The 17150-nt window shown below is 32.6% G+C and overlaps 3 protein-coding genes across 7 annotated transcripts; 1 reads left to right on the top strand and 2 right to left on the bottom strand.

Moving 5' to 3' along the window:
* The first annotated feature begins 1123 nt into the window (after window positions 1-1123).
* Window positions 1124-15334, top strand: LOC146950463 (uncharacterized). Of its 5 annotated transcripts, XM_085746409.1 has the most exons (14): window positions 1124-1329; window positions 1432-1488; window positions 3135-4808; window positions 4941-5980; window positions 6339-6587; window positions 6665-7387; window positions 7645-8454; window positions 8603-9343; window positions 9559-10377; window positions 10891-11634; window positions 11722-12546; window positions 13136-13542; window positions 14159-14300; window positions 15000-15334. In XM_085746409.1, the coding sequence occupies exons 3-12, from the start codon at window positions 3179-3181 to the stop codon at window positions 13169-13171; spliced, it is 7617 nt and encodes a 2538-aa protein (XP_085602535.1). In that variant the 5' UTR covers window positions 1124-1329; window positions 1432-1488; window positions 3135-3178; the 3' UTR covers window positions 13172-13542; window positions 14159-14300; window positions 15000-15334. The 5 variants fall into 5 exon arrangements, with proteins under 5 accessions (XP_085602535.1, XP_085602532.1, XP_085602534.1 ...); XM_085746406.1 differs by having other exon boundaries at window positions 3135-5980; XM_085746408.1 differs by lacking the exons at window positions 14159-14300; window positions 15000-15334 and adding an exon at window positions 14467-14662 and having other exon boundaries at window positions 3135-5980; window positions 13142-13235.
* Window positions 14474-15004, bottom strand: LOC146950464 (uncharacterized). The gene has a single exon (XM_085746412.1). It carries the CDS (start codon window positions 14876-14878, stop codon window positions 14606-14608), a length of 273 nt encoding a protein of 90 aa, XP_085602538.1. The 5' UTR covers window positions 14879-15004; the 3' UTR covers window positions 14474-14605.
* Window positions 15335-16051: 717 nt separating the features above from the next.
* Window positions 16052-16547, bottom strand: LOC146950462 (uncharacterized). Its single transcript, XM_085746411.1, has one exon. It carries the CDS (start codon window positions 16478-16480, stop codon window positions 16202-16204), a length of 279 nt encoding a protein of 92 aa, XP_085602537.1. The 5' UTR covers window positions 16481-16547; the 3' UTR covers window positions 16052-16201.
* Between the last annotated feature and the right edge of the window lie 603 nt (window positions 16548-17150).

The raw sequence follows: 17150 nt of genomic DNA, 5'->3' as shown, positions 1-17150 counted from the left end.
ACTAAATGATCTAATGTTAGAATCCCGGACATGAGAACCTATTAAGAAGCAGATTTTCTCGGTGCCTAAGACCATCCACATTGGTGAGGTCTTAACCATATAAGATCCGGTACCTAATAGGTACCCCAAATGTGGAATTTTTTTTTGGGGGGCTTAAGACCCAATGCTTAAGTGGACCCCACATTATTTTTTCTTAAAATAATCATTTTTAAGTGGACCCCACATTACTTTTTCTCAAATAGATAATAGTGTCTTAAATAAATAGTTATTGGTGGGACCCTTTTAGACCTTTTGTTAGAGGGTCTCTATTGGAATGGATGAGTACCTATTAAGTACTATTAGAGCATCCACAATGGGGACTCTCATCTTTGAGGTCTTAAATAGGTCTCACATTGACACATCACTTTTTAATGGAAAATGATAACATGTGCCCCAAGGGCATATGATAAGAAATTTAAAATAGAAACAATTGTCTCAAAAGTTGTGCATTCAACTTTATTCAACTTTTAAAAGTCAAAATTTTGTTGTTTTCTATGTAAAGTTTATAATTTTGAATTCCTTAACTTGTGCCCTAAGGACACAAGATAACAAGACCCTTTTTTAATAATAGTACCTAATAGGTACTCAACCACTCCAATTGAGACCCTCTAACAAAAGGTCTAATTGGGTCCCACCAATATTATTTATTTAATACACTATCTATTTTAATACACTTTTTAATTATTATTTTAATAAAAAAGTGATGTGGGCCCATTTAAGAATGATGTCTTAATTTAGACCTTGCATCTTTTAAGACCCTCAAATTTTTTTCCCACAATGGGGGTACCTATTAGGTACCAGATCTTAAATGTTTAAGACTCTCTCATTGTGGATGCTCTTAATAAAAAATAATAAAAAAATAATGCGTCCATGTGAGACTCATTTAAGACCTCACAATTGAGTGTTTCCAATGTAGATGCTTTAAATTAGTTTATTAATTATATTTGAAAATGTGTATTTTTCCGTAGATTTTTCAAATGGGTTAGTACCACTTTGCAATTGCAGACGATAACAGCCACTCATTGAGTCAAGTCAAAATCCAAACATATTAACAATAGTCCATCAATACCTGAAACTGAAACCCATCTCTCAGTTTATTGCTCTTGAGCTGAAACAAAAAATACCCTTGCTCATTGTCTTTCACTTTTCATTCTTCAATTAATCTCTTACTATTTCTCTCTCTGTTTTATTCATTTTTCTTTCAGTTTTTTGCTATTTTCCCATTCCTATTGCAAAAACCAAAACTCAAAAATAGTGAACGAAAGTTATCTTATATATAGAGAGTAGTAGGTACGCATTTATTTGTTTTCCTTCACTAATAAAGAGTAAAATTTTGCCAATTTGTGATTGAAGTTTGTTTTAATATTTTGTTGTTGTTGTTGTTCTTTGCAGATCATTTACTCTGCACATCAATAGCACCAGTTGTTCCATTGATTCATAATCTAGCAGGTAAGAGGTTCATGCTATGGTAAAGGCCTAATGATCTTTCTTTTTAGTAATTTAATCTATTTGATTTTAAAACTGTTATGGGAATGGACAAATTAGGGGACAAGAGACTTGATAAAAACCTATGAAGCACAAACACTTCTCGAATTAGGCGTGTCCCAGTGTCAGACGCACGTAAGTGTCCGACACGACATTTGTAATTACACTGTATTATGTCACTTTCCCAAATTATTATCTGTGTCGGCGTGTCAGTGTCCGTATCGTGTCTGATGCCCGTGTTTGTGTCCGTGCTTCAATTAAAAACTGACACTGAATTACAAGGCAACTTTTTTGTCCTAATTATAAGTTGTCTAAAATACTTAAATACTAACATTTTGTCCACCAAACATCGTACAAGACAAAAAGTTGTTCAATACTTTAAAAGTCTGTGTTGTTTTGTTTTGTATTGTTGTTCTGTTAAGTACTTATCTTTTAATAGATTTAAAGTTGCATGTCAAAGTCCGAGTCTGTACTCGAGACTTTTTTTTCCTAATCCATTGATGATCTTTGACCGCAATAGATACCCCAAGGTATCCCACGGCTTTGGCCCTTTAGATTTGCTATGAGACTAATCCTTGATTTAACAACAATTCATCAAAGATTTTTTTTTTTGGTAGATGCTACCTCTCAAATGGGTGATCCCATTGATCAAAAAGAGTTCTTTTGCTCAAGATATTCATGTTACCAACTCTCCCAACATGATGATGTTGGTCGAACTCAATACCTTGACTAAGCCTCTTGAATTAATTTAGACATTTTTATTTTACATGTTGTCTGTTTATAACTTTAACTATTGGTTGAAATTTATATACTTAACTGAAGCTATTAATTAGAATCTGTTTTAGGATTAAATATGTTTTGATTTCCTCTGAAATGATTGAATCTTGCTTTTGGTCACTCTAAATTATTTTCATTTGCTTAATTTCATCCCTATAATATAAATTTGTAATTTTTAATATCGATCATTATGCAACATTCGTTAATTTTTGTGTCTATGGAAAGTCATGTAGACTGTAGTCGTCTAAACCAATACTTTTGGTGGTAAAATGTTAGCACATGACTACTAGAAAACATTTTGTTGAACACTAAAATGTTTTATATTGTATTTATCAAACATAAAAATAAATGCCAAGGACTTGAAATCCTGAGTTCGGTTAAAAACAAAGGAAAATAATTATGCAATAACCAAAACAAAAATTAGCACATTTCATTTAACATAGGATAAAAACAATACTTTTAATTCATTTTACATAGGATAAAAACAATACTTTTAAAACATGAAGGGATGAAAATCATTTTTCTGTGGACACAAACTAAAAATCGATCGTTTTATAGAGATGAAAAATATATTTAATCCTTTTATAAAAAAACAGTTCTTTAATTTTGATTGGTTATACATGATTGTTATGAAATTCAATTTGCACAATCTACCTTTATTATTGGATTTTATTTTGTCTATTTTTTTTTAAATTTTAACCAAAGCATATGTTCTATTTAATAATTAGAGTTTTTGGTCGAAAAATAAGAGTAGCATGTTAGTCTTGTCACATTTTCAAATGTTGCCCTTGTTTCTTTTGCCCTCAACTATAAACAGCATCTTTTACTTTCAGATTTTGACTCAAGTCACAAGGAAGACGAGAAGAAAAGAAAATCAATGGAAATTTTAACTTCCGTTGTTGCAAAAATAGCAGAATATACCGTTGTGCCTATTGGACGGCAAGCAAGTTACTTGATATTCTACAAAGGTTACTTCAAGACGTTAATGGAGAATGTTGAAAGCCTTCAGGCTGCAAGAGAAAGATTGATCCATTCGGTTGACAGAGAAAGGGGAAATGGTAAAGAAATTGAAAAGGATGTTTTGAATTGGTTAGAGAAAGTGAACGGGGTCATTGAAAAGGCAAATGGGCTTCAAAACGATCCTCGTCGTGCCAATGTAAGGTGCTCAGCATGGCCATTCCCCAACTTGATTTTACGTCATCAACTTGGTAGGAAAGCCAGAAAAATTACAAAAGATGTTGTTCAAGTTCACGGAAAAGGGATTTTTGATCAAGTTGGTTACCTTCCCCCTCTAGATGTAGTAGCCTCCTCCTCAACAAGAGATGGTGAAAAGTACGACACAAGAGAGTTGCTTAAGGAGGACATTGTGAAGGCTTTAGCAGATCTTAATTCACACAACATTGGAGTTTATGGGTTAGGTGGGGTGGGTAAGACCACTCTGGTCGAGAAAGTTGCTCAAATAGCCAACGAACATAAATTGTTCGATAAAGTGGTTATGGCAGAAGTATCTAAAAATCCAGACATTAAAAAAATTCAAGGGGAGATTGCAGATTTCTTGGGTCTGCGATTCGAAGAGGAGACTATTCTTGGCAGAGCACAACGTCTAAGACAAAGAATCAAGCTGGAGAAAAGTATCCTTATCATTCTAGATAACATGTGGACCATACTTGATTTGAAAACAGTGGGGATTCCATTTAGTAATGAACATAATGGTTGCAAATTGTTGATGACATGCAGAAATCAAGAAGTGTTGCTGCAAATGGATGTTCCAAAGGATTTCACTTTCAAAGTTGAACTTATGAGTGAAAAGGAGACATGGAGCTTATTTCAATTTATGGTAGGGGATGCAGTTAAAGATAGCAATTTGAAAGATGTACCGTTTCAAGTGGCCCAAAAATGTGCAGGTTTGCCTCTTAGGGTAGTGACAGTAGCGTGTGCAATGAAATATAAGAAGGATGTTCAATCTTGGAAAGATGCATTAAGGAAATTACAAAGTAATGATCATACAGAGATGGACTCGGGAACTTATTCTGCTTTGGAATTGAGTTACAACTCATTGGAGAGTGATGAAATGAGGGCTCTTTTCTTGCTTTTTGCATTACCGTTACGTGAAAACATAGAGTACTTTCTCAAAGTTGCAATGGGGTTGGGCATATTGAAGCATATTAATGTCATGGATGATGCAAGAAACAGACTTTACACAATAATCAAATCTTTGGAGGCAAGATGTCTTTTGCTTGAAGTTAAAACAGACGGAAATATCCAAATGCATGACTTTGTTCGTGATTTTGCTATCTCCGTAGCACGTAGGGACAAACATGTACTTCTAAGAGAACAATCTGATAAGGAATGGCCAACCAAGGATTTTTTTAAAAGGTGCACGCAGATCGTTCTGGATAGGTGTGATATGCACGAGATTCTTCAAACGATTGATTGTCCAAATATTAAGCTTTTCACTTTGTTCAGTAAGAATCAATCTTTAGAAATCCCCGATACTTTTTTTAAAGGTATGAGAAGCCTTAGAGTGCTAGATTTAACATACTTGAACTTGTCATCATTACCCACATCATTTAGATTGCTAACAGACCTTCAAACATTATTTTTGGATTTTTGCATTTTGGAAAATATGGATGCAATAGAAGCTTTGCAAAATTTAGAAATTCTTAGACTCGGGAAATCTTCAATGATCAAGTTGCCAAGAGAAGTAGGGAAATTGACTCAATTGAAAATGCTTGATTTGAGCCATTCAGGAATAGAAGTGGTCCCACCCAACATCATATCAAGTTTAACTAAATTGGAGGAGTTGTACATGGGAAATACCTCTTTTAATTGGCAAGATGTGAATTCAACTGTTCAAAATGAAAATGCTAGTCTTGCCGAGCTTCGAAAACTAACCAACTTGACAGCCCTAGAATTACAAGTTCGTGAGACTTGGATGTTGCCAAGGGACTTGCAATTGATGTTTGAGAAGCTGGAAAGATATAAAATAGCTATTGGAGATGTATGGGACTGGTTTGACATTATGGATGGAACCTTAAAAACATTGATGCTCAAACTTGGTACAAACATACATTTGGAGCACGGAATTAAAACATTGATTAAATGTGTTGAGAATTTGTACTTGGATGATGTAGATGGAATTCAAAATGTGCTTTATCAACTAAATGGAGAAGGATTTCCATTTCTGAAACATCTTCACCTCCAAAATAATGCAAACTTGAAGCACATTGTTGACTCTAAAGAGAGGAATCAAATCCATGTGTCTTTTCCCATCTTGGAAACACTAGTACTTCTTAATCTTAAAAACTTGGAGCATGTTTGTCATGGTCAACCTTCAATTACTTCTTTTGGAAATCTCAGTGTTATCAAAGTCAAAAATTGCGTCCAATTAAAATATCTATTCTCCTATGAAATGGTCAAAGAACTTTCCCACATTTCTAAGATTGAAGTTTGCGAGTGCAATTCTATGAAGGAGATAGTGTTCGGAGACAACAAATCAAATGCAAATAATGATATCACTGATGAAAAAATTGAGTTTCTTCTATTGCGTTCTTTAACTTTAGAACATTTGGAGACACTTGATAATTTCGCCTCTGATTATTTGACACATCATAGAAGTAAGGAAAAGTATCAAGGTCTAGAGCCATATGCTTCTACTACACCATTTTTCAATGCTCAGGTATGTTATTTTGTTTTAGCTTCTTTAGATACAAATGATATAAATTGGTACGTTTAGTGAAGAAAAAAAACAATTGAGTAAATGAACAAGATTAATATTTTCTGTTCAAAAAACTATAATGCTTATTTTTTCCACGAAACTACAATAGATGTGATAATAAAAGTCATTTAAAAAATTATAAGTATACTATTAGTTATAAGTTAGTTTTTATTCTTAAAAAATATTTAAGTAGATTCTTGTATTTGAAGACTTCATACTGATTCATAGTTTTTACTTTTTAATTATACTATTAGTTATACGTTGTTCCAATGTTTCATACTATAAGACTAATGATTTCTGTTGATTTGTTTTTATGTAGGTTGCATTTCCTAATTTGGATACCCTTAAATTGAGCTCAATTCTCAATTTGAATCAAATTTGGGATGACAATCATCAATCTATGTGCAACTTGACTAGCTTGATTGTCGATAATTGTGTTGGATTGAAGTATTTATTCCCCTCTACTTTGGTTGAAAGTTTTATGAACCTCAAACACCTTGAAATAAGTAATTGTCCTATGATGGAGGAGATAATAGCTAAAAAAGACAGAAACAATGCATTGAAAGAGGTATGGTAATTCTACTATCTCCCGCTTGCAATTTAAATAATTATTTATACTGATGGTGGTTATTCATGAATTCATAGGTTCATTTTTTGAAATTAGAAAAAATCATACTGAAGGATATGGATAACTTGAAGAGAATATGGCATTACCAATTTAAAACATTGAAGATGTTGCAAGTGAACAATTGCAAGAAAATTGTGGTGGTTTTTCCTTCTTCAATGCAAAAAACATATAATGAGCTAGAAAAGTTGGAGGTTAGAAACTGTGCTTTAGTTGAAGAGATATTTGAATTGACTTTGAATGAAAATAACAATGAAGAGGATACATCACATTTGAAAGAAGTTACTTTAAATGGATTGTGGGAGTTGAAAAAGATATGGAGTGGAGATCCAGAAGGAATTCTTAGTTTTCAAAATCTAATAAATGTACAACTAGATGGTTGTAGAAGCTTGGAATATCTATTACCGTTCTCCGTAGCCACTCGTTGCTCACATCTCAAGGAACTTTACATACAATCTTGTGCAAACATGAAGGAAATTGTTGCAGAGGAGAAAGAATCTAGCGCGAATGCAGCTCCCACATTTGAGTTTAATCAACTGAGTACTTTATTGCTTTGGAACTTACATAAACTCAATGGTTTCTATGCTAGAAATCATACTCTGCTATGTCCACGTTTGAGTAAAATTCATGTTGCCGATTGTACAAAGTTGAATTTGTTCAGAACTCTATCTACAAAAAACTCAAATTTTCAAGATGATAAACACTCTGTTTCAACGAAACAACCACTTTTCATTGCCGAAGAGGTAGCATAAAATTAAATACTCTGCATGACTTGTCTGTGTGTGTGTGTTTTTTTTTTTTTTACTGTTATTCTTTTGAAATACCAAACCATTATTACATTTGTATTCATTTATAAATTTGGAACAATCTAAGACAACCCAAAAACTTTTTAAAATGTTTAATTCTTTTACATTTGTATTCTTTTAGTCAATAGTGATTACCGTTTAACCAAATAGTAAAATGTTTAATTCTTTAACATTGTTGTTTAAATATGATTTAGGTGATTCCAAACTTGGAGTTGTTGATGATGGCACAAGAAGACGCTGACATGATATTGCAAACCCAAAACTCAAGTGTCTTCTTTAGCAAAATGACATGTATTGGCTTGAGTAGCTATGACACTGAAGATGCTAGCTTTCCTTATTGGTTTCTTGAAACTGTGCATACTCTTGAAGAACTAATTGTTGAGCGGAGTTGCTTCAAGAAGATATTCTGCGATAAAGGAGAAATAAGTGAGAAGACTCGTACACATATCAAAACACTCACATTGAGTGCATTACCTGAACTTCAACATATATGTGAGGAAGGATTCCAAATTGACCCAGTTCTTGAGTTCCTTGAATGCTTAAATGTTTTTAGTTGTCCTAGTTTGACAAATTTGATGCCTTCCTCTGTCACCCTTAATCATCTGACGCAGTTGGAGATAATAAAATGCAATGGGCTAAAATATATATTCACAACTCCTACGGCGCGAAGTTTGGACAAGCTCACACTGCTGAAGATAGAAGACTGCAATTCACTTGAAGAAATAGTTACTGGTGTAGAAAATGTTGACATTGCTTTTATAAGTTTACAAATTTTAAAATTGGAATGTTTGCCCAGAATCATCAAATTTTGCTCTATCAAGTGTTTCATGAAGTTTCCATTGTTGGAGAATGTAATTGTGAGGGAATGTCCTCGCATGAAGACTTTTTCAACGGGAAGCACAAGTACACCAATTCTACAAAAAGTTAAAATTGCAGAAAATAATCCAAAATGGCTTTGGAAGGGAAACTTAAACGATACAATATACAATATGTTTATAGACAAGGTATGTTTATTTACCACTTTACTTGTTGTGTAACAATATAATGATTTGGTTTTACAATAATTAGTGTGTAAAAAACTATTTTGTATATGCATTATATTTTTACTACTACATTTGTTTGAACTAACTCGCAATACAATTGTTTTTACAGGTGGCATTTGGTAGTTTCAAGCATTTAAAACTATCTGAATATCCCAAGTTAAAAGACTTGTGGTATGGTCAGCTTGAGCAAAACACATTTAGGAGTTTGAAGTATTTAGTGGTTCATAAATGTGATTTTTTATCCGATGTTCTCTTTCAACCTAACTTGCTGGAAGTGCTGATGAACCTGGAAGAATTAGATGTGGCGGATTGTAATTCATTAGAAGCAGTTTTTGATTTGAAAGGTGAATTTGCAAAAGAAATCGTTGAGCGGAATTCTACTCAATTGAAGAAATTAAAACTATCTAATCTTCCAAAACTGAAGCATGTATGGAAAGAGGATCCACATTACACTATGAGGTTTCAAAATTTAAGTGATGTATCTGTTGTGGGATGTGAAAACTTGATAAGCCTCTTTCCACTCTCATTGGCTAAAGATATGATGCAACTTCAAAGTCTTCTAGTCAGTAACTGTGGGATTGAAGAAATTGTTGCCAAGGAAGAAGGAACAGATGAAATGGTTAAATTTGTCTTTCCTCATTTGACATCCATTGAACTTGATTTCTTGACCAAACTTAAGGCATTCTTTGTTGGAGTTCATTCTCTTCAATGTAAATCATTGAAAATGATCAAGTTGTTCGGATGTCCAAAAATAGAGCTATTTAAGGCAGAACCTTTGATACATCAAGAAAGCTCCACAAATGATGAGGTCAATATATCTCAATATCAACCTCTTTTTGTGATTGAAGAGGTAGGGATAGCGTTAAATATCATCCTTGCTCTAAATATACATGCACACGTTTGAACTCTTTCAATGTTCTGTTAATGAAGATAAATTATTCAATATTTCTAATTATAATTGATAATTTACTTTGGAGTTATTATTCTACTTGCTATAGATAGAACATTTTAATTGTTTTAAAAAATTTGAAGCAGAATGTTGTTTTAATATAGTTTTTGCAACAGGTACTTGCCAATGTGGAGAGTTTGTCCTTGAACAATAAAGATTTTCACATGATATTGCAGAGCCAATTTTCAGGGGTTCAATTAAACAACCTCAAACACATTACTGTGTGTGGAATCTACTATGAAGAAGCTAATTTTCCACATTGGTTCCTGAAAAATGTTCCTAATTCAGTAAGCTTGATAGTCGAATGGTGTTTCTTCACAGAGATATTCCAAGGCGAACAAATCATAAGAACAAAAAAGGAAACTCAAATTAGCCCACGATTTAGAGAGTTGAAATTACGGAACCTGACCAAGCTTCGATATATATGCAAAGAAGGATTTCAAATGGACCCAGTTCTACAGTTTCTTGAAAGCATTTATGTTTATAAGTGTTCCAGTCTGACAAAGTTGGTTCCATCCTCAGTTACCTTTAGTTACATGACCTATTTGGAGGTAACAAATTGCCATGGGTTGATAAATTTGATAACACACTCAACATCAAAGAGTCTTGTCAAACTCACAACAATGAAGATTAAACTGTGTAATTTGCTTGAGGATATAGTGAATGGTAAAGAAGATGAGACAAACGAGATTGTATTTTGCAGTTTACAAACTCTAGAACTCATTTCTTTAAAAAGACTCGGTCGATTTTGCTCATGCCCATGCCCCATTATGTTCCCGTTGCTGGAAGTTGTAGTCATCAAAGAATGTCCTCGAATGGAACTTTTTTCATTGGAAGTGGCCAACACAGAAAATCTTCATAATGTACAAACTGATGAAGGAAATCATTGGGAGGGTGACGTCAACCGAACCGTTAAGAAACTATTTGATGACAAGGTATGTTTTACTTTCATCCACCAATTTATTTGCTTTGGGATAGTTTAAGACTGTCTATCTAATTTTCTATTAAAAAAGTGAAAAATTAGATAAATATTCTGATTTGATAAGAATATAGAAATCCTTCAAACTCTTGGGCAAATTTTGCCATTATGAAGCTATGCTCCTTCTATCTGAAGCTGGATTCTTCTTGCTTTGGTTTTGCAGTTCTGGTGCAGATTTATATTTCTCCTTTTAAGAAGAAACTTTTCATTTTGTGATCAAGTTTTCAAATCGAAGTGATGAAAAACGAAAGTTACCTAGATGACAAAAGTATGATCTTTTTAGTGAAATATACCTTTTTAAAAATTTAGTGGGAAGTAAGAAAAAATAGTAAGGTTGAAGGAGATGAAAATTGTTAAAAAGTGCAACAGATAATGGTGATGTGTGTGAAAGACAGAGATGACGACTAGAGTTGTTGACTAATTAAAACAATTTTGATTTGTCTTTTGATTTATTTTTTTGAATGATCAGGTTGCATTTAGTAAATTCAAGTACTTAGCCTTGTCTGACTATCCTGAGCTAAAGGATTTGTGGTATGGTCAACTTCATCACAACGTGTTCTGCAATTTGAAACATCTTGTGGTGGAAAGTTGTGATTTTTTATCACATGTACTTTTTCCATCAAATGTAATGCAAGTGCTACAGACATTGGAAGAACTAGAAGTAAAAGATTGTGATTCATTAGAAGCAGTGTTTGATGTGAAAGGTTTGAAGTCACAAGAAATAGTGATTAAACGAAGCACTCAATTGAAAAGTCTAACTTTGTCTAGCTTACCCAAATTAAAACACGTATGGAACGAGGATCCTCATGAAATTATCAGCTTTGGAAACTTATGCAAGGTGGATGTTTCTATGTGCCAAAGCTTGTTATATATCTTTCCATATTCACTATGTCTAGATCTTGGACATCTTGAAATGCTTAAGTTAATGTCTTGCGGAGTCAAGGAAATTGTTGCAATGGAAGAAGCTGGATCAATGGAGATTAATTTTAATTTTCCCCAATTGAAAGTTATGATGTTGTATCATTTGACAAATCTTAAGAGTTTCTATCAAGGAAAGCATACTTTAGATTGCCCTTCATTGAAGACTTTGAATGTATATTGTTGTGAAGCATTAAGAATGTTTTCTTTCGACAATTCAGACTTGCAACAACCTTACTCGATTGATGAAAATCAGGACATGCTAGTTCAACAAGCTCTCTTTTGCATTGAAAAGGTAATTCCCACCATTCCTTGTTTTTCTTTATTTGTCCGTGTAATAATACGTTAGTATTTATTTTTGTTTTGGATGTTTATTTTTCAGTTGATCCCCAACCTGGAGGATTTGGCAGTAAATGGCACAGATATGTTGGGGATATTGAATGGTTATTGTCAAGAAAATATCTTACATGAAGTCAAATTTCTTCGTTTACAATGCTTTGATGAAACTCCAACTATTCTTCTGAATGATTTCCATACAATATTTCCTAATCTTGAAACATTTCAAGTGCGTAGTAGTTCTTTTGAAACATTGTTCCGTACTAAAGTAACCACAGGTTATCTCAGTATGCAAATGTTAAATCAAATAAGAATGTTGATTCTTTTTGATTTGGAAAAGCTCAAGCACATCTGGCAGGAAGACTTTCCATTGGATCATCCTCTGCTACAACATCTTGAAAACTTATATGTAGTGAATTGTCCAAGTTTGATAAGCTTGGTACCATTGTCGACATCTTTCACAAATTTAACCTCTTTGGAAGTGGACAACTGCAAAGAGCTGATCTATTTGATAACATCTTCAACAGCGAAAAGCTTAGTTCAACTCCAAACATTAAAAATAAAGAATTGTGAGAAGATGTTGGATGTCGTGAAGATTGATGATGAAAAAGCAGAGGAAAACATCATATTTGAAAACTTGGAATACTTGGAATTTTCTTCGTTGTCAAGTTTGAGAAGCTTCTGCTATGGGAAACAAGCATTCATTTTCCCATCTTTGTACAGTTTCATCGTTATAGGATGTCCTCAAATGAAAATCTTCTCATCTGCACTCACAGTAGCACCATGCGTCACAAAAATTAATATGGGAGAAGAAAATATGCGATGGAAAGGTGATCTTAACACAACTATTGAACAAATGTTCATAGAAAAGGTACACAATATTTATGAAAATTGTTTACTTTTTGTATGCTAATGAAACTGACATGAAGTATGCTATAGATCAATTTGTGAATAAATGCTTCAGAATGTTATAATTTTTGGTGAAAATTATCCACTGACAAATTACATTTTCTGAACTATTCTAGGCTAGAGCATGTTGTGAACTATAGTGATTTACTGATATGATAAGAACCTGCACACATAATCACTAGTTTGATTCCCTTTGAAAGAATACTTAAAATATATTAGGAAAAATTCCAAGTTTTCACTTGTTTGTTGTGACTTCATGTCAGCTCAGGTGTCATATTTTAAGGCAGTTGTGATTTTTTAAAGTAATATTAATAGGAGTTTGCAAAATGTATTCTTTTCTATGTTTTGAAATCCCTTGTCTTTTGTAACTTTGCTCATTAGTGTAATATTAGAGATTACATTAAATAATGCATTATATAATCTCTTGTCTTTTGTAACTGCGCATAATGCATCTCTAATATAATATAATCTCTGTAACTGAAGTTTGGTTACATTAAATTGGTCATTTGTATAAACATTGTGTAATTGTGTTCTTTTGGTGTGGTTTTAAGATGAAGATGAAAGCAATATTGAGGAAGAAGGATTGACTAATGCAGCTGGTCAAGAAGATTGACAAAGGGTTTATTGACATACCAATATATCAATAAACGCAGGGGCGGTTCAACCCCCCAGCTAGCCTGGGCACTAGCCCGGGCTCTGCTTCTGCTTTCCCACCCATCAGCCCAACCCATCAGCCTATTTCCCACCTTAAAAAAAAAAGAAAAAAAGGGCAGAATTAAGATATTTGTTTCAGCTTGCGTACAAAATTAGGTAGAACATCAATTATTTGTTTCAGCTTGCATACAAAAAGGGCAGAACTCTTCTCCTTCAGACCGACTCTCTGCTGGCTCTCTGTCTCTGTCTCTGTTCTCTGTCTCTGTTTCACCTTCTGACCTTCCTCTCCTCCACTCTCCTTCAGGTTTGTTCTATGTTATCTTTTTTTTTTTTGTATTTGTTCTATTTTATTGCTGCTTGTTATTTTGTTAATGGATGAATCAATGAGTTGATTATTCAAATTCCAAACCACAATTTAGTATTGTTGATTATCCCCAATTTTGATTTTTCAAACCCTAATTTAGAATTGTGCATTTTGTGTGATTGAGTGGAGAGAAGGGACACTTACGGATGTGTGGTTATAATTAATTGGGACTACTTATACGGTTGTGGGATTTTTGGGTGATTTAGTATTGTTGGTTATACTACTTAATACTTATACGGTTGGGTTGTGTGGTTATACTACTTAGTATTGTTAATTGTTAAATACTTTAATTTTGTAAATTGTGTGGTTATCCTACTTATACTACTTAGTATTAATGTATTATACTACTTAATACTTATACGGTTGTGTGATTTTTGTTGAGAGAATTGATATCTAAATTTTGTGTTAATTGGTTAATTGGTTATAATACTTATAAGGTTGTGTCATGTGTGCTAATTGGTTATAATGCTTGTTATATGTGATAATGCTTGAAATAATGCTTCTTAAATTTTCAAACTCTTATATGTGATATGTTATCTTTTGTATAAACTTGCAGAGATGAGGAGGTTTTTGGTTGATAGAACAAGTAATGTGAATCGATGTGTAGCACGTAATGTGAATTGATGTTTAGCAGGCTCTACAAAAATCCTGGCTCCGCCACTGCAAAAGAGGTCGCGGAAAGAGCACGCTATTGTCAGGTTATATTTCTTCTCTCTTATTTCAAATTGTACTTTTGTTGAAAAAATAACGAACCTCTTTTATTTCCATTTATAATTATTTATATATATTATGTCATATATAAATTCGCGGTAAAAATTTAGCCCAGGCTCTCGAAAATTCCTGGCTCCGCCACTGAATAAACGCTACCATTTTCCATTTATCAAAATTTACATCAATATATGTCACAATAGTGGACCAATTAATTTTGGATACTATACTACAGTGATCACCATGACTCCTGATACAAATTTTTTTTCTTTCTTCCTAATAGCCCTTGATGGCTCTAATTGTTGGGACCCCAACAGCTTAAGTACATGACTGTCCTCAAAGATTCCTCTGATTGCTTTGCTTCTTGTTCCTTTAATCTACTAGAAACCATAGCATAAGAATTAGAGGAAGAAATATTGTTTGCTTGAGACAAAGATCTCAAATGATTTTTAACATGATGTTGAGCTGATCTTAAGGCACAATTCCACCTACATAAGCCTTGGTCTTTCAAGGCTTCCACAACTCCAACACTGGCTGCAACTGTCCAAATTCTGATCGATGAACTCATATTTAATAAATAAGAAATTTATAGGAAATTGAAGAAGTTTCTATAGCTTGATTTTGTTTTGATTGATTGTGCAATTGAGTGAAGATGTTATTTATATACTGATAAGTGATTGTGTGTGAAGGTTTCTAAACTGAGGAAACCGGCCAAAAGTTTGGGAAAATCAATGGCATGAAGAGGTAGCTAGCTACTGGTTTTGGTAGAAACCAATGGTTTTGTTATCTTATGATAAATGATAAATAAAAGTGTCATAATCAAATTCAGCGTATTCTCAATTTTTGGGACCACATTTCTATATCACATAAGTGTCACACGCATACATTTTGTTCATTTGTATGTGCCATTTTGTGCTCGTTTAGTGTAAATTTCAAACAGCTGTATGGTCCTGTCCTGGTTATTTTTAAATGCGACCGTGTGAGAGAAATCCTTATAAAATGCACATATTAAAATCTTCTTTTACTTTCTTTTGTTTATGTCTGTGTCTAGATAAATTTTATTTGGTATCATGACCATCCAAGTGTTCCTCATTGTGTGATGTTATTTTGTTAGAAGTGCAAAATAGTCCATCGGTAAAAAAGGACAAAAGTCAACCTTGATGTAAGTCGTTGATGACAGATGCTATTTTGATCAATCTGATGAAAATTATAATTAATTGGTAATTTAATTGTAAAAAATACACGACTTTGGTAAAAAAACATTTTAAACATAAGAAAAACAAAAATTGATTTTCATACTTATCATTGGTATCATATTTTTGCATATAAGTTGTTTAATGGTGATATGACATTATATAAAATCACTTTTGAGTGGTTATTAGTGGAGTACTTATTTTTCTCTCATTCATGTATAAACCCAACCATTTAAGCTCTCCGCATCCAATTTATTTTTTTGATCTATTCCACATCCAATTTGGTGAATCTAACTAATAAGTCTTTGATATCACCACATCGGTCATGTTTTTACTATTTCAAATTAATAAAATATTTTTAAAAATATACTTATTATTCATATTATATTTTAAAACATTAAAATTAAATTATTTGAAGAAATTGAACATTTATATTTTTCTCTTTTTCTTGGTAGAAATATTTTATTTTTTAGAATTGTATGAATTTACCTTCTTAACTGAAAATATCAATCAAATTATTAAATTGACAGATAAAAACTTTAGTTAACTTTAGAATAATCCTGAATATGAGAGAAATTCAAGGTTGCTATCTTCATTAATTCATCATAATTTACATCAATATCTTTCAATAATATTTGCACGGTACGTGAAGAAAGATCAAAGAATAGAGTTAAAATTTATTCCATGATCTCTTCTAATTAATTGGGACCCCAGCAACTCAAGTACATGACTTTCCTCAAAGATTCCTCTGATTGCTTTGCATTCTCTTTTTGTCTCTTAGAAGAATTTGAAACCATATCAGAAGAAGAAGAGGATGATGACAGCTTCTTTGCTTGAGAAAACGATCTGACATTGTTTTTAAAATAATTTTGAAGTGACTTTAGGGTATAATTCCATCTGCAAATTCCTTGATCTTTCAATGCTTCCACAACTGCAACACTGCCTGCAGCTACCCATGCTCTGCTTGTTGAACTCATCTTGATTAATATTGATTCTTGAAGTCTTTTTCTTGCTTTTTAGATGACAAACAAAATTGATTACTTGAAGTGTGTATCTTGTGTTTGGTTGTTGGAGCAAGAAGAGTGAAGGAGGTTGTTATATATAGGAAGGTTTTAGATGCTAAAGTTAAGAGGCTAATGAAATGCCCAATGAATGGGAAAATACCATGGGATGAAAGCTGTTGTTACTCTGTCAGTGGTTTTCAAGACAATGGTTTTTGTGAGTTAGATAATTTTTTTTTTGAAAGATAGAAAGAAGATAATTAAATATATAAAATAATTTTATAATCTTTTCTTATATAAAAACAAAAATATATTTGAACAACTTTTATTTTTAAATATTTATTTAATATCTCATTTTCTCACAAATCTTTCACATCTATCATACTACTTTCTTTATATCATTCTCTTTCAATGTGTATACATCTATACATATGTCCACCAAATATTTTTCATATAAAAAAGGCCACATAAGATAAAACCTATATTTATTCATACGAAAAATGCTAATGTATTCTTTGGACATCAGTTAGGGAGTAAAAATAGAAATATGGTGTTGAAAAGTGGTACATACTGATTTTTAAAAATTTTAGTGTTATAGTTTACAATGAAAAACTACTAATTTTGATTTTTTGAACAAGTATTCCCA

The sequence above is a fragment of the Medicago sativa genome, chromosome 2, assembly GCF_051527215.1.
Source record: "Medicago sativa cultivar Bolivia chromosome 2, Bolivia_mono, whole genome shotgun sequence".
Lineage (NCBI taxonomy): Eukaryota > Viridiplantae > Streptophyta > Magnoliopsida > Fabales > Fabaceae > Medicago > Medicago sativa.
This window is presented reverse-complemented; position numbering and strand designations above follow the sequence as displayed.

Bases quoted from the DNA above. Each gene is read 5' to 3' on its own strand.
- LOC146950463 (XM_085746406.1), top strand. From the start codon at position 3,179: ATGGAAATTTTAACTTCCGTTGTTGCAAAAATAGCAGAATATACCGTT. The intron at 6,588-6,664 runs GTATGGTAATTC...ATGAATTCATAG, and splicing joins GAAACAATGCATTGAAAGAG to GTTCATTTTTTGAAATTAGA. The intron at 11,635-11,721 runs GTAATTCCCACC...TTTATTTTTCAG, and splicing joins CTCTCTTTTGCATTGAAAAG to TTGATCCCCAACCTGGAGGA.
- LOC146950464 (XM_085746412.1), bottom strand. From the start codon at position 14,878: ATGAGTTCATCGATCAGAATTTGGACAGTTGCAGCCAGTGTTGGAGTT.
- LOC146950462 (XM_085746411.1), bottom strand. From the start codon at position 16,480: ATGAGTTCAACAAGCAGAGCATGGGTAGCTGCAGGCAGTGTTGCAGTT.